Source organism: Sminthopsis crassicaudata, chromosome 3 (genome assembly GCF_048593235.1).
Source record: "Sminthopsis crassicaudata isolate SCR6 chromosome 3, ASM4859323v1, whole genome shotgun sequence".
Lineage (NCBI taxonomy): Eukaryota > Metazoa > Chordata > Mammalia > Dasyuromorphia > Dasyuridae > Sminthopsis > Sminthopsis crassicaudata.
In genome coordinates, this window is record NC_133619.1 from 636,854,630 (window position 1) to 636,879,650 (window position 25,021).

At 65.4% G+C, this 25,021-nt stretch overlaps 4 protein-coding genes across 15 annotated transcripts; 2 read left to right on the forward strand and 2 right to left on the reverse strand.

Annotated features, from left to right (window-relative positions):
• The first annotated feature begins 562 nt into the window (after positions 1-562).
• Positions 563-6,809, forward strand: LOC141564341 (inactive serine/threonine-protein kinase TEX14-like). 2 transcript variants are annotated; one of them, XM_074306701.1, is made up of 18 exons: positions 563-1,391; positions 1,483-1,597; positions 1,678-1,840; positions 2,840-3,003; positions 3,106-3,166; positions 3,245-3,369; positions 3,521-3,619; positions 3,733-3,859; positions 4,316-4,509; positions 4,617-4,774; positions 4,908-5,101; positions 5,193-5,411; positions 5,497-5,652; positions 5,742-5,901; positions 6,008-6,084; positions 6,454-6,503; positions 6,589-6,626; positions 6,710-6,809. In XM_074306701.1, exons 1-18 carry the CDS (start codon positions 1,259-1,261, stop codon positions 6,730-6,732), a joined length of 2,256 nt encoding a protein of 751 aa, XP_074162802.1. In that variant the 5' UTR covers positions 563-1,258; the 3' UTR covers positions 6,733-6,809. The 2 variants fall into 2 exon arrangements, with proteins under 2 accessions (XP_074162802.1, XP_074162803.1); XM_074306702.1 differs by having other exon boundaries at positions 627-726.
• Positions 6,810-6,863: 54 nt separating this feature from the next.
• On the reverse strand, positions 6,864-16,877 carry ARHGAP33 (Rho GTPase activating protein 33). Of its 3 annotated transcripts, none has more exons than XM_074306700.1 (22): positions 16,683-16,877; positions 14,332-14,429; positions 14,125-14,209; positions 13,856-13,936; positions 13,565-13,699; positions 13,391-13,483; positions 13,005-13,127; positions 12,849-12,926; positions 12,691-12,757; positions 12,544-12,609; positions 12,278-12,427; positions 11,832-11,934; positions 11,580-11,724; positions 11,416-11,498; positions 11,214-11,321; positions 10,982-11,127; positions 10,135-10,276; positions 9,909-10,054; positions 9,745-9,819; positions 8,636-9,271; positions 8,173-8,549; positions 6,864-7,713 (listed from the first exon to the last, which is right to left on the reverse strand). In XM_074306700.1, the coding sequence occupies exons 1-22, from the start codon at positions 16,686-16,688 to the stop codon at positions 7,306-7,308; spliced, it is 3,351 nt and encodes a 1,116-aa protein (XP_074162801.1). In that variant the 5' UTR covers positions 16,689-16,877; the 3' UTR covers positions 6,864-7,305. The 3 variants fall into 3 exon arrangements, with proteins under 3 accessions (XP_074162801.1, XP_074162800.1, XP_074162799.1); XM_074306699.1 differs by having other exon boundaries at positions 6,864-8,073; positions 9,745-9,810; positions 16,683-16,876; XM_074306698.1 differs by having other exon boundaries at positions 6,864-8,073; positions 16,683-16,875.
• Positions 16,878-17,497: 620 nt separating this feature from the next.
• PROSER3 (proline and serine rich 3) lies at positions 17,498-22,680 on the reverse strand. Of its 9 annotated transcripts, none has more exons than XM_074306708.1 (11): positions 22,257-22,680; positions 22,000-22,117; positions 20,607-20,767; positions 20,414-20,523; positions 20,209-20,303; positions 19,894-19,973; positions 19,275-19,405; positions 18,896-19,050; positions 17,922-18,801; positions 17,750-17,831; positions 17,498-17,603 (listed from the first exon to the last, which is right to left on the reverse strand). In XM_074306708.1, the coding sequence occupies exons 1-11, from the start codon at positions 22,265-22,267 to the stop codon at positions 17,522-17,524; spliced, it is 1,905 nt and encodes a 634-aa protein (XP_074162809.1). In that variant the 5' UTR covers positions 22,268-22,680; the 3' UTR covers positions 17,498-17,521. The 9 variants fall into 9 exon arrangements, with proteins under 9 accessions (XP_074162809.1, XP_074162806.1, XP_074162814.1 ...); XM_074306705.1 differs by lacking the exons at positions 22,000-22,117; positions 22,257-22,680 and adding exons at positions 21,032-21,289; positions 21,778-21,982; XM_074306713.1 differs by lacking the exons at positions 20,209-20,303; positions 22,257-22,680 and adding an exon at positions 21,778-21,847 and having other exon boundaries at positions 22,000-22,121.
• A 1,090-nt stretch (positions 22,681-23,770) lies between these two features.
• HSPB6 (heat shock protein family B (small) member 6) lies at positions 23,771-25,013 on the forward strand. The gene is made up of 3 exons (XM_074306727.1): positions 23,771-24,036; positions 24,370-24,492; positions 24,629-25,013. Exons 1-3 carry the CDS (start codon positions 23,824-23,826, stop codon positions 24,821-24,823), a joined length of 531 nt encoding a protein of 176 aa, XP_074162828.1. The 5' UTR covers positions 23,771-23,823; the 3' UTR covers positions 24,824-25,013.
• Positions 25,014-25,021: the final 8 nt, after the last annotated feature.

Below are 25,021 nucleotides of genomic sequence, written 5' to 3' on the forward strand. Positions count from 1 at the left end.
AGAAGGGCTCCCTTTAATCTCTGGGGGTGAGGGAGGTTCATCTAAATCTCTAGGGGACATGGGAGGGGTCTCTTCAGTCTGTGGGGGGTGAGGGGGGTCCATCTAAGTCTCTGAGGGGTGAGTAAGGGGGTCTCTGTCTCTGGGGATGAAGGGAATCACCAGAGGGGGTGAGAGAGGTCTCAGTCTCTAAGGTGGGGTGAGGGGGCCTAGGGGGCGTGGGGGTCTCTGGGGGGAGATGAAGGTGATCTCTAAGGGGGGAGTAAGGGAGGGCTCTCAGTCTCTTGGGGGGGGGTGAGGGAGTCTCTAAGAGGAGGTGAGGGGGTCTCTAAGGAGGGAGAAGGTGGTCTCTAGGGGGGTCGGGGATCTCTAAGGGGAAGATGAAGGGTTTCCAGGGGGGATTTAAGGGGGGGTTTCTCAGGTCTTTAAGGAGGGGGTGAGGGGGTCTCTCAGGTCTCTAGGAAGCTACAGGCCGAGGAGCAGGTTCTGTCTCTGTCCACCGCGGCTCCGGCGCCTCTGACGTCACTAACGGTCCTCAACGACCCCGGGTCCCCTCGACACCCCCACCACGTTTCCTCGGCTTCTAGGCTCACGAGCCGCTCCCACTGGGCAGGCGCAGTGAGCGTGTGGGGGAGGGGAGGGCGAGCCAGGCCACGCCGGCATCGTGCGCATGCGCCCCTTCTTCTCCCGCCCGCCGCCCTTGACAACGAGCCCGGTCCCCAAACCTAGGTCGGGGCGGTGCCCAAACGGCCGCCTTCGAGGCTGCTTCCCCCCACATCTCCCCCTACGTCTGTCCCTCGTCCTCCGTCCTCCCCCCGCTGCCCCCCCACTTGTTGTGATCCCTCTACTTGAGTGCCCCCCCTCCCCTCCTCTCCCTCCCAGAGCCCTCTTGGGAAACCCCCAGACCCTCCCCTCTGACCCGCGCCCCCGGATCCCCTGAGACCCCCCCTTCCACATCTCCCCCGGGACTCGCCCTGCTCCTCTTCGGTCCCGCCCGAATCCCCCCCAGCGCTTTCCTTAATTTCCCCGCGCTTTCCTTAATTTCCCCGCGCCCCCCCACGACCTGCAGACCCTCCCCCCGTCCCGAGGCCGCCCCCCTCCCTCTTTCCCTCCCCCATCTGCTCTTCCCAGACCCCGCCGTTCCCTTCCGGTGACGCCGGAGCCTCCTGAGCGCGCGCTCCCCATGGGCCTTCTGCCCGCCCCCAGCCAGACTCTCCCCGGCGTCCCTGGGCCGGCCCTGGGCTGACCGCCGGGCACGCTCATGCCCACGCTGCCCCCGCACTGCCCCGTGGAGCTGGGCTCCGTCAGTGAGCGGGACAGCCCCCTGGCACAGCTGCACCAGCTGGCCGTGGTGGGCGGGCCCTGCTGGCGGCTGGCCAGGGTCCTGAAAAAAGGTGACCCGCCCGGGTGAGGGCTGGGCCGGGGGGAGGGGCGGGGGGCGCCGCGCCCGTCCTGAGGCTCCGTGCCCCTCTTGCGCCCTCGCAGGGGTCCAGGTGGATGGGGAAAACTCGCTGGGGCAGACGGGCCTCTTCCTGTCGGCGCTGCTGGGCCGCGCGGGCGCCGTCCGGCTCTTCCTCCGCTTTGGAGCGGACCCCAACCAGTGAGTGGGCGGGGCCCGGCACCCTGGGCGGGGCTTCCCCCCCCTCCAGCGCCTTTATCTCCCCTCGGTCTCTCCTCCAGCCGCTGCTTGGATGGAAGCACCCCGGTGCACGCGGGGGCTTTCTCCGGCCACTGCCAGGTCTTCCTGTGGCTCCTGGAGGCCGGGGGGGACCTGAGGCTGCACGACCAGCAGGGCTGGACCGCCGGGGACTGGGCCCAGCAGGCTGGGGCGGAGAGCTGGCAAGTGAGCAGGGGGCAGCGGCGCAGGGGGCCCAAGGAGGCGGGGCACAGAGGGCCCACGGAGGCGGGGCACAGGGGGCCCAAGGAGGCGGGGCCCAAGGGGCCCAAGGAGGCGGGGCACAGAGGGCCCAAGGAGGCGGTGCACAGGGGGCCCAAGGAGGCGGTACACAGGGGGCCCAAGGAGGCGGGGCACAAAGGGCCCAAGGAGGCGGGGCACAAGGGGCCCAAGGAGGCGGAGCCCAAGGGGCCCAAGGAGGCGGGGCACAGAGGGCCCAAGGAGGCGGGGCACAGGGGGCCCAAGGAGGCGGAGCCCAAGGGGCCCAAGGAGGCGGGGCCCAAGGGGCCCAAGGAGGCGGGGCACAGAGGGCCCAAGGAGGCGGGGCACAGGGGGCCCAAGGAGGCGGGGCCCAAGGGGCCCAAGGAGGCGGGGCACAGGGGGCCCAAGGAGGCGGGGCACAGGGGGCCCAAGGAGGCGGGGCACAGGGGGCCCAAGGAGGCAGGGCACAGGGGGCCCAAGGAGGCGGGGCACAAGGGGCCCAAGGAGGCGGGGCGCAGGGGAGGCCTTTACCCTGACAACAGTGGTCAGCGAGCTGGCCCACTCCGACGGGAGACTCAGTGGGGCTCCACTGGTCTGGGGCAGGGTGGGCAATGTCAGGACCCTGGGTCCGGCTGCCCGGCAGCCACAGACGCCCCCTTCCCCCCCAGCCACAAGTGAGGGACAGCCCCCATGCTTGAGGCGCAGAGGTTGGGCCTTGGTGTGGCCAGAGGATGCTGGGGCCAGTCTAGGGGGCCTCGGCTGGGGGTGCCCATCCCCAGGAGGATGGCGGGGGCTTCAGAAGAGGGGCCAGGACTGGCACACCCTGATGCTAACACCAGACCCTGGGGGCTCCAGGGCTGCCTAGCGGGTAGGGGGTCTTGCCCCGGAAAGCCCCCCTCGCGGCCCCCGTGAGGCCCGGGTCGCCAGCGCCTGTCTGCCGGCTCCATCTGTCCCCCCTCGTTCCAGGTGTTGGAGCTCCTCCGGGAATGCCGAGCCCGCATGTCCCTGCTGGCCCAGGGGGGTGAGACGGCGCTGGCCTCGTCCCTGGGGGAGCTGTGGGGGCTCCGGGCAGGATCCCTGGGAAACCTGCACCTGGCCCTGTCCTCCCAGCTCCTGCCTCAGGCCGAAGGGTAATGGCTGATTGCTCACTCCTTCCCTCCCTTGCCTGGACCCTTCTCCCACTAGCCTAGGGGAGGGAGCCCGGCTGGGACTGACTTCCCCCCCACCCCCAGGTCACTGTGGCCCAACCGGATCCAGAGGTCGCCCCAGGTGCCCGGGCTGGGATTCGGCCAGGTAGGCGGGAGGTGCTGGTGGGGGAGGGGGAGGGGGTGCCCCGGGGGGACCTGCTAAGCAGCGTTTCTCCCCCCAAAGCTGAGCAGCCTGCGGCCTCTCGGCCTGACGTCGGGGGTCCCCCTGGTTGATCCTGAGGAGTTGCTGCCGGCGCAGGGGGAGCCTGACCGGACCTATGAGTGCGGCGCCCACACCATTATGGTCAAGTGAGAGCAGAGAAAGGCCTCGGGACATCTGCCCAGCCCCCCCCAGTGATCCCCACCGGAGCCCCCTCCCTCCTGCCCATGCCCCCCCAGGACCCCGGCCTCCCCATCCTGGGCCTCCCCTCACTCCTCGATTTCATCTTCTGTCCTAAAGCCTCTTGTGGAGGGGACACCCGGTGACTGTTCGGAAACTGAAGCCAGCCCCCGCCAGGGCCCTCCCAGACCTGCTGCTGTCTGACCTGAAGCACTGCAGGTACTGCCTGCTTGGGGCCGGCCTGGAATGCCGCCCCCTCCTCCAGGGGCCTGCTGGGCACCCTCTCGGGGCTGGGGCCCACCAGGAGCTTCCCTGCAATCCTGTCTCCACAGCCTCCTCCATCACCCCAACTTGCTGCTGCTCATGGCCCTGAGCCCCTCCCCTGACCTGGCCGGGCTGTGCCTCCTGTTTGAGCCCATCCAGGAGGGCTCCCTGCACCGAGTGCTGCACTCCCCCGGGGTGAGCTGGCTGGGCCGGGGTGCGGGGTGCCCCTTCCCCCATGGGCCTGGTGCTAGCATCAGGGGATGTCAGTCCCGGGCCCCTCTTCTGAAGCCCCCGCCAGAGCTGGCAGAACCGTCCCAAGGGAGCCGAGGACGGGGGCCAGAAAGGGACGGGGCAGAGGGCAGCCCGGGGATGGAGGAGGGGAGGATGGAGGAGCTGGGGCCTGGGCCAGCAGGGACATTCTGGCTCGGAGACCTAAAGGATAAGGTGAGGGATGCAAGAGTGATCTCAGCGACCCCTGGGGCACAGTGGAGTAGTGAGACCACCTTCCTCCTCACCCTGGGTCAGAGCCGGGGGCGTCTCAGGCCCTCATCCCTGCTCCTCTGGGGGCAGGATGGGGATGTTGAGGCACCCGGAAGGGGAGAGGCCGTGGCGGATTCACTGACTGTGCCCACTGCCTCCTCTCCCCACTAGGATGTGGCAGGCCCCAAAATCCCCCCGGGATTCACCCCAGGACAGCTGCTGTTACAGGTGCTGGAGGCCCTGCTCTTCCTCCAAGGCCAGGCCCGGGCCCACGGGGGCCTGAGCTCCCACGCCGTCCAGCTGGTTCGACCAGGGCTGGCCAAAGTCAGCAACCTGGAGCACGGGCGATCCCTGCCCCGGCCCCAGTGAGTGAGCCCAGTGGCCCGGCTGTGCTCCGCCCTACCCCCCCCCTCAGCCCTGCCCCCCCGGCCCTGCTCCCTGCCTCCCCTTTACTCTCCTCCTTGCTCTGTAGGCCAGAGAGAGCAGTTCCTTGGGGGGGCCCAAGGCCAGGGCCGCCCCCATCCTCTGAGTTGTACCCCTGGCTGCCGCTGGAGCTGATTCGGGGAGACTCACCCACCCCGACTTCAGACTTGTACAGTTTCTGCATCTTGACCCAAGAGGTCTTTACTGGTTGGTGCTCCCCCCCACTGTCCTCCTTCCCAGACACCTTCACTGTCTGCATGACGGGGCCACGCCCCTAATCACAGCTTGATTTCCCTCCCCAACCCCACTCTTGTCTCCTGTCCCCCCCCCCATGTTGCAGGGAGCCTTCCCTGGGCTGGGCAAGAAGGCCTGCAGGTGAAGGCAAAGCTGGAGTCCGGGGAGGGCCCGGCTCTTGCTCCCCAGGTGCCTCCAGCCTACCAAGCCCTGGTCAAGGCAGGCCTGAGGGTGCGGCCCCGAGACCGGAAGGGCAGCCTGCAGGACGCCCGCTACAAGTTGAGGGTGGCCTTGGCTCAGGTACAGGGTGGGGGGGGCACGAAGCTGGGCCAGGGCGGGGAGGGGGGCGGCCCGGCGCCCGCAGGCCGTGACAGGGTTGTCTGGTCCCCAGGAGTCTGCGCTTAGAGAAGCCTCTGTGGGCAACTTGGGCAGCATCTCCTCAGAGCTAAAGACCCCGCCACAACCTCAAGCGGGCCGGGAAGGCGACCACCCCACGGCCCATTCGCCTTGCCCTCCCCACGCGGAGCAGCTGCCGGAGCTGGATCCCAAGGTCACTAGCACACCTAGGCCTCCGTCCCCCAAGATGGCTCCGAACCCCAACCCGTCCGAGGTAATGGAGGTGCTGGTGGGAGGGAGACGGGGGATCGGGCCAAGGCCATAGAGAGAGGAGGCTCTGTCTCTCCGATGCTCCCTAGACCTTGAAGTCCCCCGAGAGCGGAGGGGCCTGGGGGAGCACTTGGAGCCCCCCGGCCTTGGACTCAGGAAGCAGCCTGACCCTGGGCAGCAGCCTCAGCCTGAGCTCCCAACCTGAAACGGCCTCGGCAGAGAAGAGGAAGCCGGCCAGTCCCGAGGTAGGGAGGCCCCGGCCTCTGGCCACCCGCCCTGCAGCCTTCCGCTCGCTCCCGGCGGGCTGACGCAGCCCCTTCCCCCCTCTCTGCAGAGGCCGGCTCTGCTGACCAGTCTGAGGGAGTCGGCCTCCCTGCTGGGCCAGGCCCAGGGCTCCCTGGAGAGACTGGAGAGGAGGTTCTCAGCCAGGATCCGGGCCCTACAGGATCTGCTGGGAGATGGCCCCGAGGCCTCCCAGTCCACCTGCCCCCAGAGTGAGTTGGCCCGAGGGGCCCCTTCCTCCCCGCCTCTTGCCTGTCAGTCATTGAGCTCCTCCCTCCCCCCCTACCTCCCTCCTTTTACCTCTCCCACCTTCCCCAGGTGCCCGAAGTTTTCAGGAATGCATTGATCTGGCGGCCCAGGCCCGGCGACTGGACAGACAGGAAGGGAGGACCCAGGTAGGGATTGGGGGAAGGGCGGGATTGGGGCCCTGGGCGCTAGGGGGATCCTCTCCTGATCTCTGAAGTGCCTGAGCAGGCCGGCTTGCCTTGGTCCCCTGACATCTTGGGGCCTCGAGAAGCCCTGCTACTGCAAGGTCCCATTAGGGACGGATTAAGTGCTTTAAGCTGCGGAGGGGGCTGGGTGTATTTTGGGGCGCTCTAGTCCAGCAGCCATTAAGCAGGACGTGGTGGGGGCACACTGGCCACACAAGATGACCAAGAAAAAGTGGCTCCTCTTGGGCCGCTGCCCTAATGAGGCGCACTGTGGGTGTTCAACTAGTATGAAGCACCTACTGTGTGCCAGGTTGTGCCCCCTTTCCTTCCCAGGTCCTGGTCCCGGAGCTATCCAAAGAGAGCCCCTTCACCAGCCTGCAAAAGTAAGATCCGCTTTCCCGACCCGCTCCAATAACTTACTTTGGGGTCCCCCTCATGACCCTGACCTCGTTTCTTGATCTTCCCCAGGCTAGACCTGCTAGAGGAGATCATCACAGAGCTACAGGGTGAGGTGGGGATGGCGGATGGGCTCTTCCCCTTTCTGAGGCGTTGATCTGGCTCTGCTGTGACCTCTGACTCTGTCCCTCAGGAACCCCCAAACCAAGGAGCTGAGAGTGGATCTCCGGGCTGAGTCCAGCTGGTGTCGGCCCCCTGACCCCAAACCCAATAATAAAGCTTCCCCCAGCCCACCACCTTTCTCTGCCTCTCACTACAGCGCGGATAATAATAGCACGAGACAAAACTTGGTTTTCACTTTTATTTGGGGCCGGGGGCTCGGCGGGACACTCTCTCAGACACGCGCACACGCACCCCCCCAAAGCCCTCGAGGGCACATTCGCAACTGCACATACAGGGGGAGGGGGCAGGGCATGCTGGGGGATGCTGGGGCTGGGGGAGATGAAGCGTCTTCATCTTGCCCCAATTAGTGCAAGAAACCCCAGACAATGTGTGGGGGGAGGGCAGAGAAACTACGTACGACATGAGATCACATCGGAACCAGTTTACAAAGTTAGAAAGTTGAGTAATTTGGGAAAAAATTACAAAATGGATTTGAATTGGGGATGGGGGCCCCAGGGCCAGTGATGGCAGGAGGGTCCGTGGTCATCAGCAGGCACACCCAGCTAGGGCCCCAAAGCTTCCCATTCACCAACATTTTACAAAAAGGAGGCGAGGGGATCTCCGGCCTCAGCAGTAGCTGTGAGTCTGGCCCTTAGCATGGAGGGTCCAGCTTGGGGGCGGGAGGTAGGAGGGTGGGGGGCCAGCCCCCTCTCCGTGTCCGTCGCCGACATTTCCGTACGGGACCCCGTGAGGAGCCTGGGTGGGGGTCCTGTAGAGGAGGAGGGGATCTGGAGGGCCCCAGGGTCGAGGAGGCCGGGGCCCCCAAGGGGAGCGCTGCTTGTGAGGGAGGCGAGGGGCCGGGGGGCCGGGGTCTGAGCGACTTCGGGGGTGGGCGGGAGGGGAGGAAGAACAAGAGGAGGAGGTGGGGGAGGGCCCCCCACCCAGGGGCAAGTTGACGTAGACTGGTTCCAGGTGGGCTGGACGTCGCCGGGATTCTTGAGGGTGGTAGCAAAGGCGGCCGTGTTGGGAAAAAGGCTGCAAGGCCGGGGGGTAAGGGTGAGGAGGAGGAGGAGGGTAGCAGAAGAGGAAATCGGGAGGACCCTGGGGCGGGGAAGCAGTGAGTCCCTCGGGGGCCTGGTGGAAGGAGGCCCAAGGCCGAGGCAGGCCTGGATAGGGAGGCCCCTCGGTCCCGCTGATCTCGTAGTACAGATTTTCCCCCTTGTCGGGGGGCAGCGTGGGACCACGGGGAGTCCTCCGGTTGGGGGGCTGGGGGCTGGGCCTGTAGGGAGGAGCAGCTAGGGAGTGAAGAGGGGGCTTGGGGGGGCCAGGGAAGGGCAAGGGGCGCTCCTTGGGGCTGGGAGAGGGCACGGCAGTGGAGAAGAAGGAGGCGGGCACCTGCAGAGGAGGAGGAAGAATCATTGAGGGCCAGCTGACACCTCCAGGGGGAGCGTGTGTGGGCACAGCTTTCGGGGGGCCTTTCGTGCTATCACTCACCTGTGCAGGACCTCGTCGTTCCCTCCGTGGGAGGCCAGAGACGTGTGGGCGCAAAAGGCCTCCGTCGCTCTGCTGCCGCTGCAAGGAGGCCGGGGGGGGGCCCAGGGCTTGGGGACTGGAGCTCCCCATGGAGTAGAGGGGCCCAGGGCCCCCCGTTCCTGGGCCTTCCCCACCCGCTTCCAGGGACAGTGAACGTCGGAAAGGGGAGCGAGGGATGGGGGGGACTGTGCCCCCCAGCTCCTGCTGGCGCTGGCGCTGTGCCACCCTCTGAGCCCGCTCAGCCAAAGCGAGGGCCATCAGGCGGGCTGGATTCTTGGGGGGTGGAGGAGGGGCCCCTCCAGGCCGGAGGAGGGACAAGGGTATAGGTGGCCCGGGACCTGCACAGAGAGAGGAGACGGGCCTGGTCAGCAGTGCAGATGCAGACACAGCTGGGGGCGGGGGCCTGGGTTAGGGATTTACTCACTCAGTGACCCCTGCAGGTCTCTCTGGCAGGTTAGGGACAGTTTGCTCCGGATCTCCCTCTGGCAGCTGTCACTCAGTTCGGTCTCACCACTGCGCAGCAGGAGAGGGATGAGCTGGGGAGCCGGGGTGGCAGGCGGAGGGGAAGGGGTGGCAGGGGAACCGCCCCCCAGCAACTCCAGCACAGCGGGGGGCACAGAAACGGCCACTGGCTCGGAGATGTCCAGGGCGGTGGGCGCAGCAGGGCTGGCTGGGCCCCGGGGAGAGCGAGGAGGGGGGGTGGCTTTATGGAGAAACGAGCCCGCAGGGGCCGGGGGCGCAGGACTGGCGGGAGGGGCGGGGTCCCCAGGGGTGGGGCTGCTGCAGCGGAAGGTGAGGGGATCGAAGTCGAGGCCCCTCAGCCCCTCCAGGCACCTTGGGGGGCTAAAGTCCAGGTCATCCCCATCGTCCAGCCAGGCCGAAACCCGGTGGGGGGGGGAGCCCACCAGCTCCCCGCTGCCCACGGATGACGTGCTGGTGGAGGACGACGACGATGACGAGCTGGAAGAGAGGCTCTCGCAGGAGCCGGCTGGGCCCGGAGCCACAGGGAAGGCGTCGCTGCTGGAGCGTGGCCGGCGCAGCCGGTGGAGCCTCTGCAGGCCTGCGGGCAAAGGCGAGGGAAGGGGGGGGGGGGGCTGCTGGGCCCTGGCGGACCACGGCTCCTCCCTCCTCCCACACTCCCACTCTGCCCACGTGGAGACTCCCCACCCCGGAACCCCAAGGGGCTCCTTGTGCAATGAGGCCTGTCTCTGGGCGCCCCTCCCCCCCGATCCCCCCAATCCTCCCGGAGCGCACCCCGTCTCCCCGCACCCCCGTGCCGGTAGACTTAAAATCAGTGCTCAGCGCTCTGCAGTCAGCTCAGGGGTCTGGGGTCTGGGCTCTCACTATCCCACTGGACGCCATTCCTGGCTCCCTGTGGCCCCTTCCATCTGGCTCCCAGCTCTCCCCACCTCCAGCTCTCCCTTTGAGGGATGACCTGGGCACCTCCTCCCTGCTCTGCTGGGCCCAGAGCGGGCGGCTGCCACTGCCCTCCCCCTCCCCAGGATGTGCAGGCCCGGCCCCTGGGGTCCTCACCGGCTCCGCTGGTCTGGGACGACAGCGACTCCTCGCTCTTGGCCGCCCGCAGCGGGGCTGCTTCCACTGGACCACCTAGAATTCAGCAAGAGCCAGGAGGAGGCAAGATTGGGAAGCCCCCCTTCTCTCCCCCCCCCCATCTTGGGCTCAGGCGTCTCACTCACCTGGGGGTGGCTGGGACCCTTGGCCAGCTCCACGCCAAGGCAGGGGCTTCTTCCGGACCGAGGAGGGGCCTCTTCCCAGGGCAAAGAAGGTCTTCCAGCTGCTGCCCCCCGGTTTTCTGCGCTTCTCCCCGAAGATCCCCTTCCTCCTACACAGGAGAGGGGGGTGAGATGGGCCGGCCTCGGGTGGGGGCCCCCGCCCCCGCTCTCCCATCCCGGGGTCACTCACTGGTCTTCAGGTGAAGGAGCAGCCTTGGCCCCCTGTGCGGACAGCCGACCCTGGGACCGAGCCTGAGCCTCCTCTAGGGAGAGGAGGCGGGTGGAGGCTCCGCCGCCCACCAGGGACTTGGGCCTGGAGAGGAGACAGCGACCTGGGGGAGGACGGTGGGAAAGTCCATCAGCCGAGCCAGCCATCCCATGGGCCCTGCAGGCAAAGCCAAGCGCAGCCCTCCCCCCTCGGGAGCCCTGGCAGGCCAAGCCCCCGGCCAGGGATCAGCAAGGCAGGGACCCTGGGGCGGGGGGTGGGGGGGTGGGAGCGGGGGCCGGGGGACATCGGGGAGGGGCATCAGCGACAGGCGAGGAGGAGGCAGAGGCGGCAGCAGCTGCAGGAGGAAAGCCGCTTCAGTTACCTCGGGAGGGCCCGGCCGACGATCCGCGTCCCGCAGGGGTCCGGGGTTTGTGGGGCGGGGGTGGGAAGGAGAGAAGGGGATGTGGCAAGGGTTTCTTGGGAAAAGGTGATCTCTAAAATGGGGGGAGAGGGTCTTCAAAGCCAAGGGAGCTGGGAACGCCAGTCGTGTACCATCGGTCCCATCGGCCACCCCCCGCCCCGACCCAGATTCCCCTGGTCCCGAGGGGGCCCCTGAGGGAGCTAAGGGAGGTGCTGGAGATGCAGCGTCCGGGACCAGTGGGGGATCCTGAGTCGAGGAGCTGAAATGAGAAGGAGGCTGGGGAAGGGGGCAGGGTTCTTGGGGTCCCGGGGGCCGAGCTGGAGGCTGCCCAGGTCAGGGCAGTGATCCCGGGGCCCGCCCGCCCCCGCCGGGCCTCCCTCTCCACAAGCGCACGTGAGGCCGGAGTACCTGCAGGGTCCAGGCCCGCCGAGGCGAACGTGTCGCTGAACAGAACGTCCACGTGGCTCAGCAGAAACTCCACGACGACAGACTGGACTCGGACCTCGCGGAAGGCCGCAGCGCCGCCCAGCCCCACCGACTCCAGCTCCATCGACCTGCGGGCACCAGGATGTGGGGCTCAGGGCGTCCCCCAGAGGGCGGGGCCCACGTGGGGAGACCCCTCCCAAGGCCGCGCACTCACCGGAGCAGGTTGGGGGCCCACACGATGGCCAGGTTGCGGGCATGCATGCTGGTGTTGGCACTGTGCTGGGCCATGCGCGAGAGGTGGCGCAGCAGGTACTCCAGAGTCCTGGGGCGGGGAGAGGGTGCACTCACGGACCCCTCCCCCACGGTGAGCCCCCCGCCCCCCGCCCGGCCCCAGCCCCGGCCTGCCCTCGCCGTACCGGTAATGAGGCGGGGGCAGCTGCTGGATGACATCGTGAACCCGGACCAGCCGCTCCTCCTCCCCGGGCACAGACATGGCCTCCTGGGGGAACAGGGCGCGAGTGAGTGCGGGCGGATGGGGCCTTGGGCTGCAGGCGCCCGGTGCGGCCCCCTCCCCACTTACACTGAACTTTCCGTAGAGCTGGTAGGTGAGCAGGGGGTTGGGCAACTCTCGGAAGTAGAGTTTGCAAAGGGAAGAGACGCTGTGGATGTCCTGCAGGAAGGCCGGTCCGCGCAGCTCGGGGATGCGCTCGCTGTCAAACTCGTGCCTGAGGGCCGTGGAGGGGGGGACAAGCTGGGAGCTTCTCCCCAGGCCCCGCGGCCCCCCCATCCCAGGCTCGCCCCCCCGCCCCCACTGGGCCCTCGGCCTCCCGACCTTAGTTTCTGGATGTTGGAAGAAACGCCGGAGAGGCGGTAGATCCCGTCCACGACCCCGTGGGCCTCGATGAACTCTGAGCAGCAGCGCAGGACTTGGGGAACTATAAGGGGGAGGGCATAAGGGAGCACCATCAGGTGCGGGGGATGGGGAACAGACTAGGGGCAGGAGAGGACAGAGCCAGGTAGAGAGGGATGCCCCATGGGGGGTACGATGAGTCTTCATTTGTAAGTTAGTGACAGCTTTAGCTGAGATCTGCATTCGAATCCTACCTCTGGCCTTGCTAGTGACCATGAGGCAAATCACTGAGCCTCAGTTTTCCCATCTGTAAAGTGGGGGTCACACTTCATGAGATTGCCGAGAACAGCCAACGCGATACTGTCCGGTGCTTTGGGTGACAGAACCAACAGGGCGAGACCCCCGCAGTGCGGAGGCCGGGAGCTCACCGTCTTGGCCGGAGTTGCTGAGATGCTCTCCCAGGTCACAGCCGAAGACGCGCTGCCGGAGGATGCCCCGCTGCCTTAGCCGCTGCCGGGATGGGCGGGAGCGAATGAAGGAACGCAGGAGGCCCGCGAGCTTTCCTCGGGGCCGGGGCACTGCTCAGCGGGGGTGGCGGCGGGAGAGAAAGAGGGGATTCAGTGTCAGGGAGAACGCGGCCACCGAGGGCGGGGGGTCTGGGGCGGGGCCCGGGGGTGGCAGCCCCACTTGTTACCTGCTGTTAGAGAGGGCGGGCCCTCCCTTAGGGGAGCCGGGATGCCGGATGTGGGGCCGTCGGGATCTGTGGGGGAAACCAGCAGCGATGGCTCCAGGTCCCACCCCCTCCCCCACCCTCTCCCTGGTACTGCCCGCTCATAGTTACCAGCTTTGACCCCCAGGCCCGGTCGTTCAGTGAACAGTTCCACACACTCACTGGGGAAGAAACCAACCTAAGGGAAAGGGCCAAAAGCCAAAGGTCAGACGGTCGGGCGCCCCTCTGCGTCCGTGCCCTCTTAAGATTTCCCCTACCCCCTTTTCTACCTGGAATCCATGTTTTCCGCGCCACCAGCTTCGGTCCTCAGTGGGCGGCATGTCAATCACAGAGACGATGTCACCAACCTGAGAATGGGGAGCAGTGGGAGTCAGGGGGGGCAATGTTCTAAGCAAGCCCTGTAGCCCCTTCCCCTGAAACATCACCTCAAAGGACAGTTCATCCGGGGCCTGGGCCGTGTACCGTTTGACCACGTGGGCCGCGGCCACAGCGGGGACGTTCAGGGAGGCCTCCTCGCTGAGCAGCAGCCGGCGGCCGTGGTTATCCAGCTGGGAAGGAGCAGGGGTAGAGGTGGCGGTCGTCACGGAGCCCCTCCCCTCCTCCCGCTCCACGGGCCCTTCCGCCCCCCCCCCGACATCCCAAGCTGCGTCTGACCCACAGCCCGCTCCACTTCCTTCCCTGCTCCCACTCCCTCCCTCCCTCCCTTTCTCTCTCCCCTCTTTCTTCTCTTCCCTTTCCCTTCTCATCCATCCCTCCTTTCCCTTGCTCTTGTTCTTCTGAACGCCCCCCACATATCCCCCCACCCCCCTACCTCCATCCAGGTGAGCACAGGGCCACAGTTGAGGTTGCTGTCCACCAGCCCGGAGAGGGTCTCGAGGTACTGGAGGAGCAGGGGCACCAGGAGCTGCGTTGGGAAGAAGCGGCTGGGATGAGGTGGAGCCGAGGAGCCTCCCTTCCCCCCACTGCTCAGGGGCGGGGGCCCTACCTGGCTCCGGGAGCCCTCTGGAGCCGGGGGCAGCTCGGGAAGGCGAGAGAAGCGCCGGTCAAAGATGCAGCGGTGCAGGTGGCTATCCAGGGAGCGGAAGTCGTCATAGCTTCGCAGCACAGGCCAGGACCGGCCCTGGGGGAGACGGGGGCAAGCAGGGACCCGGTGACCCTGGGGACCTTCGGCTGGAGAAGGTTCAAGGGCCAGAGGCTGGGATGAATCGGGAGCAAAGCTAGGTTACTGATCAGTCGGGGTAGGGTCGAAGGCCAAAGGGTGAGTCAAGGGTCTCACCTGACAGGTCACCTGGACCCCAAACACCAGCTCATTATCACTAGGGAGATTGGAGCCTTCGCGATCTGGAGACAGCAGCAGCTGAAAGGGGAAATCAAGGCCCCAGGGCCCAGGACTTGTGGGCCTTCCAGCCCCGCTCCCCACCTGGACAGACACCTCACAAAAGGGGACAGAGCAGGTGGGGAAGGGGTTGCTGGTGGAGGAGGGGGAGGGGCAGGGCTCACTTGGGGACCTCATGCTGCCATAGCCAGAGGGGGGCCCCCGAGTACCTGAATGTGGCCAAAATCGACATTCTCATAGTGGAAGTGGGCACAGTCCGCCAGCCGGGGAAAAGGGCCCCGAGGGGCAGAGACCCTGGGGGTGCAAGTCACAAGTCACTGAGGGCAGAGCTCGGCCCTGAAGCTGCACGTGGAGCGGGGTCTCCTCCAGAAGCGCCCTCACTCCCACAATCCCCAGCAGCGCCCATCCCTTCCTACCTCTTGCCGGGTTTCCCTTTCACGTTGGAGCCCCCTGAAGGGGGTAGGGGCTGCACCGGCCCCTCCCCCGGCCCCTCCAGGTTATCTGTGCTTCTGGCCTGTGGGAAGAGAAGGAGGCCTGAGGAAGGCCTGGCCCCTCCCCAGGTCTCCCGGCCCCAGGGCTACCACCAGGCGGCCACAGCGCCAAGGGAAGTCCTCGGGCTGCCCTCCGAGCCGGCCCTCTGCGATGGGACGCCGGGACTGCGCGGCAGGGGCCCGGGAGGGGTGCTGTCATCCTATTTACAGATGAAGAAACTGAGGCAGGAGTGAGACTCGAACTCCGGGCCCGGCGCCGCCCAATGCCCCACCGGCTGCTCCAAGACCTCCCGTAGATGGGACAGGAAGGGGGCAGAAGGGGGAACACGGAGAATCGGGAACGGAGATGCTGCCCCAAGAGCCAAAAGGGGGGAATGTGTGGGCAGAGCAGGAAGAAATGGGGGGTCACAAGGAAAGGGGGGCAGCAAAGAGCCCAATCAGGAAGAGACAGAGGGTCGGGCTGGGCCACAGCTGGAGGCGAGGAGGGCAGCGGAGACCCAGGGCTGGTCAGGGCCGGGGCGGGAGGGAGCGCGCTGGCTGCGGAGGGCGGAGCAGGCGGCTGAGGCAGAGCTGAAGGGCAAGACAGGACCGAAGGTCGGGCCGAGGGACGACGGAGACCCTGGGTGGGGGGACGGAGACCCGGGAGGATGGAGACCCTGGAAGGGGAGGATGAAGACCCTGGAAGGGGAGGATGGAGACCCGGGAGGGGAGGATGGAGACCTGGGTCGGGGGACGGAGACCCTGGAGGATGGAGACCTGGGAGGGGAGGATGGAGACCCTGAAAGGGGAAGATGGAGACTCAGGAGGGGAGGATGGAGACCCTGGAAGGGGAGGATGGAGACTCGGGAGGATGGAGACTCAGGAGGATGGAGACCCTGGAAGAGGAGGATGGAGACTCTGGAAGAGGAGGATGGAGACCCTGGAAGAGGAGGACGGAGACCCGGGAGGGGAGGATGGAGACCTGGGAGGGGAGGATGGAGACCTGGGAGGGGAGGATGGAGACCCTGGAAGGGGAGGATGGAGACCCGGGAGGGGAGGATGGAGACCCGGGAGGGGAGGATGGAGACCTGGGTCGGGGGACGGAGACCCTGGAGGATGGAGACCTGGGAGGGGAGGATGGAGACCTGGGAGGGGAGGATGGAGACCCTGAAAGGGGAAGATGGAGACTCAGGAGGGGAGGATGGAGACCCGGGAAGGGGAGGATGGAGACTCGGGAGGATGGAGACTCAGGAGGATGGAGACCCTGGAAGAGGAGGATGGAGACTCTGGAAGAGGAGGATGGAGACCCTGGAAGAGGAGGACGGAGACCCGGGAGGGGAGGATGGAGACCTGGGAGGGGAGGATGGAGACCTGGGAGGGGAGGATGGAGACCCTGGAAGGGGAGGATGGAGACCCGGGAGGGGAGGATGGAGACCCGGGAGGGGAGGATGGAGACCCTGGGAGGGGAGGATGGAGACCCTGGAAGGGGAGGATGGAGACCCGGGAGGGGAGGATGGAGACCCTGTAAGAGGAGGATGGAGACCCGGGAGGGGAGGATGGAGACCCTGGAAGGGGAGGATGGAGACCCGGGAGGGGAGGATGGAGACCCGGGAGGGGAGGATGGAGACCCGGGAAGGGAGGATGGAGAGTTGGGCCGGGAGGACAGAGACTCCAGAAAGGGAGGATGGAGACCCTAGGAGGTGGGGATAGAGACTATTAAGAGAAGATAGAAACCTTTGGAAGAAAAGATGGATCGCCCAGGAGGAAAGGTTGGAGACCCTGGTAGTAGAAGATGGAGACTCCAGAAAGGGAGGCTGGAGACTGGGAGGGGGGAGGAAGATGAAGACAATTGGAGGAGAAGAGAAGAGACTGCGGGGGGAGAGGAAGGATGCAGACCCTATTAGGGGAGGATGGAGACTTGGGAGGATGGAGGTGCCGGGTGGGAAAGATGGGGACCCCAGAAGGGGAAGATGGAGACTAGTAGAGAAGAGGAGGGAGCCTCCAGGAGGGAGGACAGGGATTATTAGAGGAGAGGTTGGAGACCCTGGGAGGGGAGGAGGGAGACCCCAGAAGAGGAGGATGGGGACGCTAGGAGGGGAGGAGGGAGACCCTGGAGGGGAAGACGCCCCCACAGACTGGGAGGGGCGGACGGAGCCCGTGAGGAGGGCAGATACGCACTAAAGGGAGGAGGCGGCCCTGGACTTGGGGATGCAGACATGGAGGGAGGAGGACGGAGGCCGCTGAGTCCCGCCCCGCCCCCACACCCGGCAGCCGGACACCGCCCCCGTCCCGCTCACCACCATGGCCCGTCGTGTCGCCACCACCGCTGCCGTCCCCCTGTCACCCCGGGCGGGCGAAGGGCCCGAGGGAACAGGCCGCGCTCCCACTCCTCCTCAGGCCGGGGCCTCCTCCTCCGCTGCCTCCGCAGCCTCCGCCGCCGCCATGGCGACACAATGGGGAGAGGGGTGCGCGGGCCGAGGCCACGCCCCTAACGGCCACAACGACCGGGCGCGCGCGCGCGGGGGGCGGGGACTGGGAAGGCGCCAACCAGCCAGAGGAGAGCTCAATTCCGGGCTCCGCCTCGCAGAACCTTCATTGGCCTCCGTTTCAATGGGCCCCGCCCCCGGGAGCTGTCCGCCTGGGCTGTCAAACAAAGCGGCCCTTGTGGAGGGGGGCGGGAGGCCGAAGCCCGAGGATCCTCGGGAGAGGCAGCGGGGCGCCAAGTGCGGGGAGCGCCTGCCCCGGAGTCCGGGCCCCGAACTTGACTGAGTCATGGACGGTGCCCTGAACCCGCTGGGCCTCAGTTTCTCCATCTGTGAAATGAGCCGGCTGTTTTCCGAGGCCCCTTCCTGCTCTAGAACAAGGGTCGCTGACTGTCGGACCCACACGTACTCACAACCTGGGGCCTGCCTTCCCTTTCGACTTCGTGGCCCCCAGGGCCTCAGCCCCTTCTCGTGCATTGTTTGCAAGCTATAATGCCCCCTCCCCGCTTTTCCTCCCCCCCATATTCACTGCCAAGACCTAGAGGGGAGGTGCCACAGGAGGGTCCCAAAGGCGCCTGCGGCCCTGCCCAGCCCCTGGCTTTGTCCCTCACTGAAGAAAGCAAGTCAGACACGATTCAGAGAGCATTTATTCCTTAATCCTGCGTCTGCTGGGGGTCTCTGCCGGGCCCCACGTTCTCTGGGTGCATGGCCTTGGACAAGCGCTTGTCAACCTCCCTGTGAAGGGGTGGGAGCAAAATGGTTTATCGAGAGGGACTGAAGGGCGGGGCTGAGGAGGCCCCGAGATTCGAGCTGGGGGGTTCTGGGGCAGGGCTGGGCGGCTGGGAACTGAGGAGGAGCTGTCTGGGGGGCACAGGAGTCACCTCAAACACGACCGCAGCTCTGAACGCCTGGCCCGGAGCACCTGCAGCAGGGCATCCTCTTCAAATTCTGTCCCATCCGAGTCTGGGAAGGACAGGAACAAGGCTGCTCCTCTGGATGCCCCATTCAAGGGTGCCCCCTTCCGAACCCCCCATCCCTTCCTGATGCTCTCACCTTCGGCAGCTTCCAGCAACCCGGAAGCCAAAGCTAGTAGCTCCCTGGGGGGCGAGGCCTCGGCAGGAGGGGGGGGCACATCACAGGGGGAGGGGGAGTCTTCTGAGGGTCCTGAGAAGAGGCGAGCAGCCACCACCTGCTTGAGGGCCCCCCTCAGCAGTGACCCGGGCTTTGGCTCTGGCCTGGGACCCCGAGCCTTTCTGGGCTTGTGGTCATGCCTCTTAGCCTCAGAGGGGCCCCTGGAACTTGGAAGAACGGCCCCAGACTGGCATCTTTTGCATGCTGTTTCTGGCGTGGAGTGGAGAAAGAAAGGGCTCTGACAGAGAGAGGGAGGATCTGGAACTGAGGGCGGGGGGCTGGGCTGAGGGATACAAAGAGGCAGCACTGGGCTCAGGTGGGGAGGATGGGGGGAGGCTGGAGGAAGATGAAGGGGGATTGGTGAGTTTGGCTGGGGATTATTAAGAGAAACTGAGGGATTTAGCTCATGTAGACAGACAACAGGAGGGTTCTGCTGAGAACCACAGAGGGGAACTGGGGGGCTCTGCTGGGAACCACAGACATGAAATGGGGGACTCTGCCGAGGGTCACAGAGAGGGACTGGGGGGTTCTGCTGAGATCCACAAAGAAGGACAGGGGCGCTCTGGTTGGATCCACAGAGGGGGACTAAGGGACTCTGCTGATGCCCACAGAAGGGGACAGAGGGGTTCTGCTGGGCCCCACAGAGGGAGACTGGAGGGTTTTGCTGAGGGTCACAGAGAGGGACTGGGGGGCTCTGTTGGGGGTTGCTGAGAGGGAGAGTGTTCAGCTGGTTGGCAACAATAGGTCCCGGGACATACATCTGGCGAGTCTTAGGTGGACCATGGTTCCTAGTCTTGGTGACCTAGGGAAGGGCACACAGAACGATCTTTGAGTGGGTGTGCGTTGGCCATCTTTTTCCATCCCCCTGGGTCCCTTGGGCCTCTTCTGCTGCATACCAGGGCCCTGCCGGGGAGCCAGGACTCTGCCTGGAGCCCGTGTGCGCACTCCTCCCGGGCCACTTCCATCTTCCTCCGGAGACGCCACTGGAAGAGGATGTCATCCTCAGGGTGGGCCACAGACGGCAGAGGGACTTGGGTCCGTGTCAGTGGAGCTGTGAGAAAGAGCTCAGGATTCAGGCTGAGGCCAGGGGACATGTGCATGTGTGCGTGCAAATGTGTGTGCAATGCACTCGGCAGGTGGGTGTGAACACTCGTGCTCATATGCACACATGTGTCTGTACATGTGCACACTCGTGTGCCCGTGTATGTGTGTGCACGTGGGGGGGTGCTTGTGTGCAATCTGCCTCCTGGCGGTGGGGGATGGTGTCAGGCTCACGTGGTTTCCTGTGGTGGGGGCCTGGTCCAGGGTCAGAGGTGAAAGGTGGTGAGAAGGAGGGGAGGCCCTCAGAGCTGACTGGAATGGAGGTATCTTCATCATGACTGCCACTGCTGCTAGAAGAAATCTCACTGGAGGAAATGAGAAAGATTGGCGGCTTAGGGAGCCTCCAAGGCTTTCTGAAGTTTCTCCTATTCCCACTGCCTTAGGCTCAGGGCATCCAAGCACTTCCCCCCATAAGGAGCTCTAAGTGGGGAGAGGTTTGCCATTACAAATATGGTCCCAGCACCCCATCAGGTAGAAACTATTAATATCCCCACTTGACATTTGAGGAAACTGAGGCAAACTGGGCTCACATGGCCAGCAAGTATTTGAGGGATTCTAGCAGGAAGAACATTGGGGAAGAGGGGCACAAAGTGTGGGGGCGAGAGATGGAGGGCCAGCCATGCTGCGGCCACTTGTCAACTGGACTGGGATGAGCTGGTTGGGAGTAAAAAGAACGGGAAGAGAAACAGGAGCAAATGGGGGTGCGGTTGCATGCCAGGCTGAGGATCTACTGCAGCTCTGGAGGAGGAAGATGGGCAACGGAGGGAGGAGCTGTAATGAGAAAGGCGGGCACCTCCGGAGGAGAAGCTGGGTTGCCCTGTCCTGGAGACTCAGGGTCTCGAGGTCCAACGCTGGGGTGTCGGAGGCTTCGCCCTGAGCCAGAAAAAGAATACTGGCTCTAGCCGCAGGAGCTCAGGCTGTGGGCCGCATGGCCGCTCCCAAGAAGAACTGCTACGGGGAAAGGTCCAGAAGCTGGGGGCATCCAAGGGCTGGGCGGGGGCGGGCTTCAGTCCCCTTCTTCTCCCAGAGGATGTAGGGGGAGGGAATACGCAGTGAAACGAATACGCTCAGAATTCTGTCAAGGCGCCCCCCAGTTCCCTGCAGTCACCTCGCCAGTCCCTGAAGTGCACGTTTCTCTTCTGGAGGATCCCGCCCCCCGTGGTGAGGTCCGGCCTGGGCTGGGGCCGCCTCCATCGTCCTCATCTGCAACAAACACACTCCCCAGCATCCCTCCCTCCCTGTGAGATCCCGCAGGCTTGCCGGGGTCCGGACAGAAGGGGCGCTGTGGTCCCCGAGGGGCAAGGGGCAGGTACCTGCCGAGGGGGCGGTGGGCTGCAGCCACCAGAAGGCGGCGGCGCCGGGGCCTGCTGACTGCCGCTCCTGGCGGCTGGTGGGCCGGGCCTGCCGGAACCGGGCCATGTACCTGGGAGAGGAGGCCGGGCTCAGGCCAGAGAAGCTCCTGGCCCTCGGCCCGTCCCCTCCCAGAGTCGGGCTCTTCCTCCTCACCTGGCAAGCACAGAGTCTCCTGAGTTCTCTGTCTGTTCTTCAGGGTGTTGGGAGGGGGACGAGAGGCTTGTGGAAGGCCAGGATTCCTCAAAGTCCGGGGACTCGGCGGCTGGAGGAGGGGGCGGGGGGCTGTGCCGAAGTGCCGGGGATGGATTCTGGACCTGGAGGCAGGGACGGAAAGCTGGAGGTGAAGGGCCCCCTCCTCCCAGCCCCACAAGCCGGCGTCCTGGATCAGCCTTAAATTCTGACCCACTTCTGAAGCTGTCTCGTCCCAGAAGTCAGTAGTCCCTCCCCCCACCACTGGGGGGCAGTCACGGAAACCCTCGCCCAGGTCCCACTGCCTAACCCAGGTGTGAAGGGCGGGGCGTGGGGAAGGCGACCAGTTCCAGGTCACACGGTGCTGGGAACACAGGGTCGGAACCCACCCCCTTCCAGACACCTCCAGCGTTTCCATCTCCGAGCCCCGAGTCGGAGGTTATCCACCTCAGGCCCATTTCACAGATGGCAATGTTACACTTTTGAGTTGGAACGTCTAAAGGATCAATGGCTGATGTCCAGACCTTCCCGCCCAATAAGTCCCCGGGCCGCAGGATCACAGCCGTGGGAGGGGGAGGCATTCGTGCCCGGGGGGGGGGGGTCATCCACGGGACTGGAGTCAGACTCCTGGGACTCAGTTTCTTCCTCTGCAAAATGGGGGCGGGTCAGACCCCTGCGGTTGCCTGGATCTAACCCTCGGAAAGCGCGGGGACACAGACCCTGCTCCATAGCCCATGTTAATTAAGTCCATCGCGTGGGTAACTAGTGAGCCAGGGACGGCAGAGCCCGTCCGAACGCCCCGGAGGAGGCGCCTCCGAGAAGCGGGCGTCCCCCGCCTCTCGCCCCCTCCCGGGTACACTCCATATAGCCATCTCCCGACTCCACGCAAATGTCCCTGCAGGCTCTTATGCTAGGAAGCCCCTCCCTCCTCATCCCCGCTTCCGGCCCCTCTTCCGGCCTTTCCCAGGCTCCTCGGGGCGCTGCCTCCAGTTCCCCGATCTAGAGTTTATACCGGGTTATTCCCACTCGCCCCTCCCTAGGAGAAAACAAGACTTTCTTTGTAGATTACCACTAAATGGGTGCGTAAGGAGGAAATGCTACGATCGATTGGTTCCTGAAACCCTTAAAACCTTACGTCATGAGGGTGAATCCCAGGAAGGGCAATCTCCTGGCGGGGGCGCTCTCTGCAGAAACCGAGAGGAGGCCTGCAGAGGGCGCCAAGAAACATTTGGCTTTTACATGGGGAGGAGTCCGGGCCTGTGGAGGCCCACTCTGAAGGTGGAGGTCCAGGAGCCCAGAGTCTCCAAGGGCGTCCAAGCCTCCCTCCCAGAACCACGCCCCGGGGGAGTGTCCTCACCTCGGTCTGGGACCTCACTCCTCCGCCTCGCTCTCGTTCAGGGGACGGGCAATAATAGCTCCGCCTCTTAGGAGCCGCAGCTTTGCAGGAGCTGCCCCGGAAGGAAAATATGGCCAGGCTGTTGAGGAGATAAAGGGACCAGGTTAGGCGGCCCGAGAACGGACTACGATTCCCAGGAGGCTCTTGGGCCACGTGGGAATAATAGTTCCCGCCCGGGGAAGCGCGCCCCTTCTAGGGGACCGAGGCCCGGTTCTCACCTGTGGTCCATTCTGCCGCCGCTGCTCTCACCTCCACTTTTCTCTCTCTTCTCCCGCCTCGTAGCTGAAGCGGTACGTTGCTAAGCAACAACTTCAGACCCGCCCCCTTTCGCCGGAAGAATCAAGGCGGGAAAAAGAGCGGCCCCCGTCACCACTCCACGAGATGCCGCGCCCAGATGCGCATGCGCAGATAGTGCGGTCGTCCATTCGTGGGTTTTATTCTGCGGGGGGCGGGGCTTAGGAGGAAGGCTGGCGCCATGCTATTGGCCACTCCTCTTTCTAGGCCCGTAAATAGATAATGATTGACAAGGACTCTGCTGCGTCCCGCGCACACTTGCTGTGTGCTGTCCTAGACGTCCTCGGGAGGATTCTGCTCTTTTTGGGGGTTACGGCCCTTACCACCAGAGGCCGTCCCTCTCCCATGCGTGCTCCAGACGCCGCCGTTTCCGGCCTCCTCCCCGCCCCGGCCCCCACCCTCACCCCGTGGAAGTCGGTAGCCCCCACTCCAGCGGTGGGGAAGCCGATGCCCGGGAGCTCGGGCTGGGGGCGCTCCGCCCCCCGCGGCGACCAGGCATTCCTGGCTGCTGGGCCAGCGGGCCCACAGGTGGCGGGGATCAGCAGCCTGTGCTATTTCTGGCCCTGCCCACATGCCTCTGGCTCCCGGCCCAGGGGGACAGCGCGTCCCGGCCACCTTCCCCCGGGACCATGACTCACCGCACCTGGGGAGGGGGCGGTCACGGGACCCCTGCCCGGCCCAGCCTGGCTCGGGCCTTCTGGGGGTACAGCTTGGAGGACCCCGAGAGGTTCCAAGCTTTGAGTCTCTGAGGGTGAGCCCGGGCACTGCCATCCACCGGAGCTATGCCACCTCCACCCCCACTCCTTGGATGGGCCTGGGCACGGTCCTGAGGGGGGGAAGGGCTGGACCTCTCCAAAGTCCAATTGTCTCTGGAAGATCCTCTGGGGCCTCTTCCCTGCTCCTCCCCTCCAAAGGCCAGTAAGTGGATAAGGACGGAGGCCCCCCCCACTGCACATGCCAGTCTTGCCCCAGCCCCCACCCGGGGAGGCCCCAAATGGAAACAGGACTTGCCAGGCTGGATGCGTCACTGCCCAGATCTAGGCGGCTTAAAGGGGCAGCAGCCTGATGCCAGGGGCTTCTTAGGGCCCCTTCAGGGAGGTGCGCCCTTACCCTGGGACCTGCTCACTCCCTTGGGGCCAGAGCTGTCAGTCCTGTGCAGCCTCTGCCCCTCCTTGTTTTGGCTGGTCCTCCCACAGCTCCCACCCGAGGCACATTTGCGTCCAGAGCCCTCTGCCTGCATCAAAAAGGCTTCCTGGTCTTTGGGGGGAGGCCCTGGGGGTCTCAGCCAGCCTTCTGCAGAATGTGCTGGCTTCCATGTCTCCCCCTGCTGTGGGCATCGGGTCAGGGGCTCTCCCTCCTCTCCAGGCTGGCAGGGAACTCTCCAGAATCCTGCTCCGGGGGAGGGAAGGGGAGGGGCTGGGAAGGTGGGGGCCTGGTATAAAGGGGCCAGGCTGGGTGCCTGCTGGGCACTTGCTGCTGCCCAGCCTGACCATGGAGATCCCTGTGCCCATCCAGCCATCCTGGCTGCGCCGCCCAGCCCCCCTGGCGTTCCCCAGCCTGACCACCCCCACCAGGCTCTTCGATCAGCGCTTTGGGGAGGGTCTGCTGGAGGCTGAGCTGGCTGCCCTCTGCCCACAGGCTCTAGCACCCTACTACCTTCGGGCACCTAGCGTGGCCCTTAGGGCTGATCCTGGTCCTGGAGAGGTATGAATCTTCCCAATGCCACCTCGGGCCAAGCGGGGCATGGCTCCCACTTCCCAGCCCCTCCTCTCCTGAATCCCAGAGGGTCTTTTTGTTGAATGCCTACTCAGTGGGGGACAGGAACTTTTTTCAAGGCCAGGGAAAACCTCCATTGCCAAAGGGCCCCCAGGCAGCTGGAGAGAATCTCTGCTCAACTTCCTTTTCCTCCTGAGCGCTCCCCAAGCCCGAGCCCTCCCCAGGAGACCCCTTTGGCGTTAACCCTTCTCCCTGTGCCCAGAGACCCATGCAGCCATCCCTCGGGTACTCCCTCCGAGCTCGCTCTCCCCTAACCTACAGGTGACCCTGGCCAAGGGGGAGTTCTCTGTGTTACTGGATGTGAAGCACTTCTCCCCAGAGGAGATCAATGTTAAGGTGGTAGGGGAGCACGTGGAAGTCCATGCCCGCCATGAGGAACGCCCGGTATGTGGGGAAGGGGGGCAGAGGCCCAGCAGGGCCAGGTTGGAGGGAGGCAGAGGAGAAGGGGGGGGAGGGAAGCGAGGAAGGGTGCAGGGGCATGAGTCACCCCGGCCTGAAGGGGGGTGCTATCATATTGCAGGATGAGCACGGCTTCATCTCCCGGGAGTTTCACCGCCGCTATCGGCTACCAGAGGGGGTGGACCCCGCCTCGGTGACCTCGGCCCTGTCCCCCGAGGGGATCCTGTCCATCCAGGCCCCAGCCACTACTCCAGGGACCCAGGCAGCTGAGCGCACTGTGCCCATTGCCCAGGGAGCAGTGTCTGGGGCAAAGTAGAAGGGGCACTTTTCCCTCCAGCTGTGACCCTGCTGCCAGCTAACTCTCTCTGGGTGCTGCCCCCATCCTCAATGCTTATTCCTGCCCCTCAGGCCCTTCCCCCCCACCCTAGCTCTGGCCTTCCCGATGACCAGCCCCAGCTCCGGAGAGCCCCTGCCTCCAGGACCCAATAAAAGCCCTGGACCTCTCCCCCCGTGA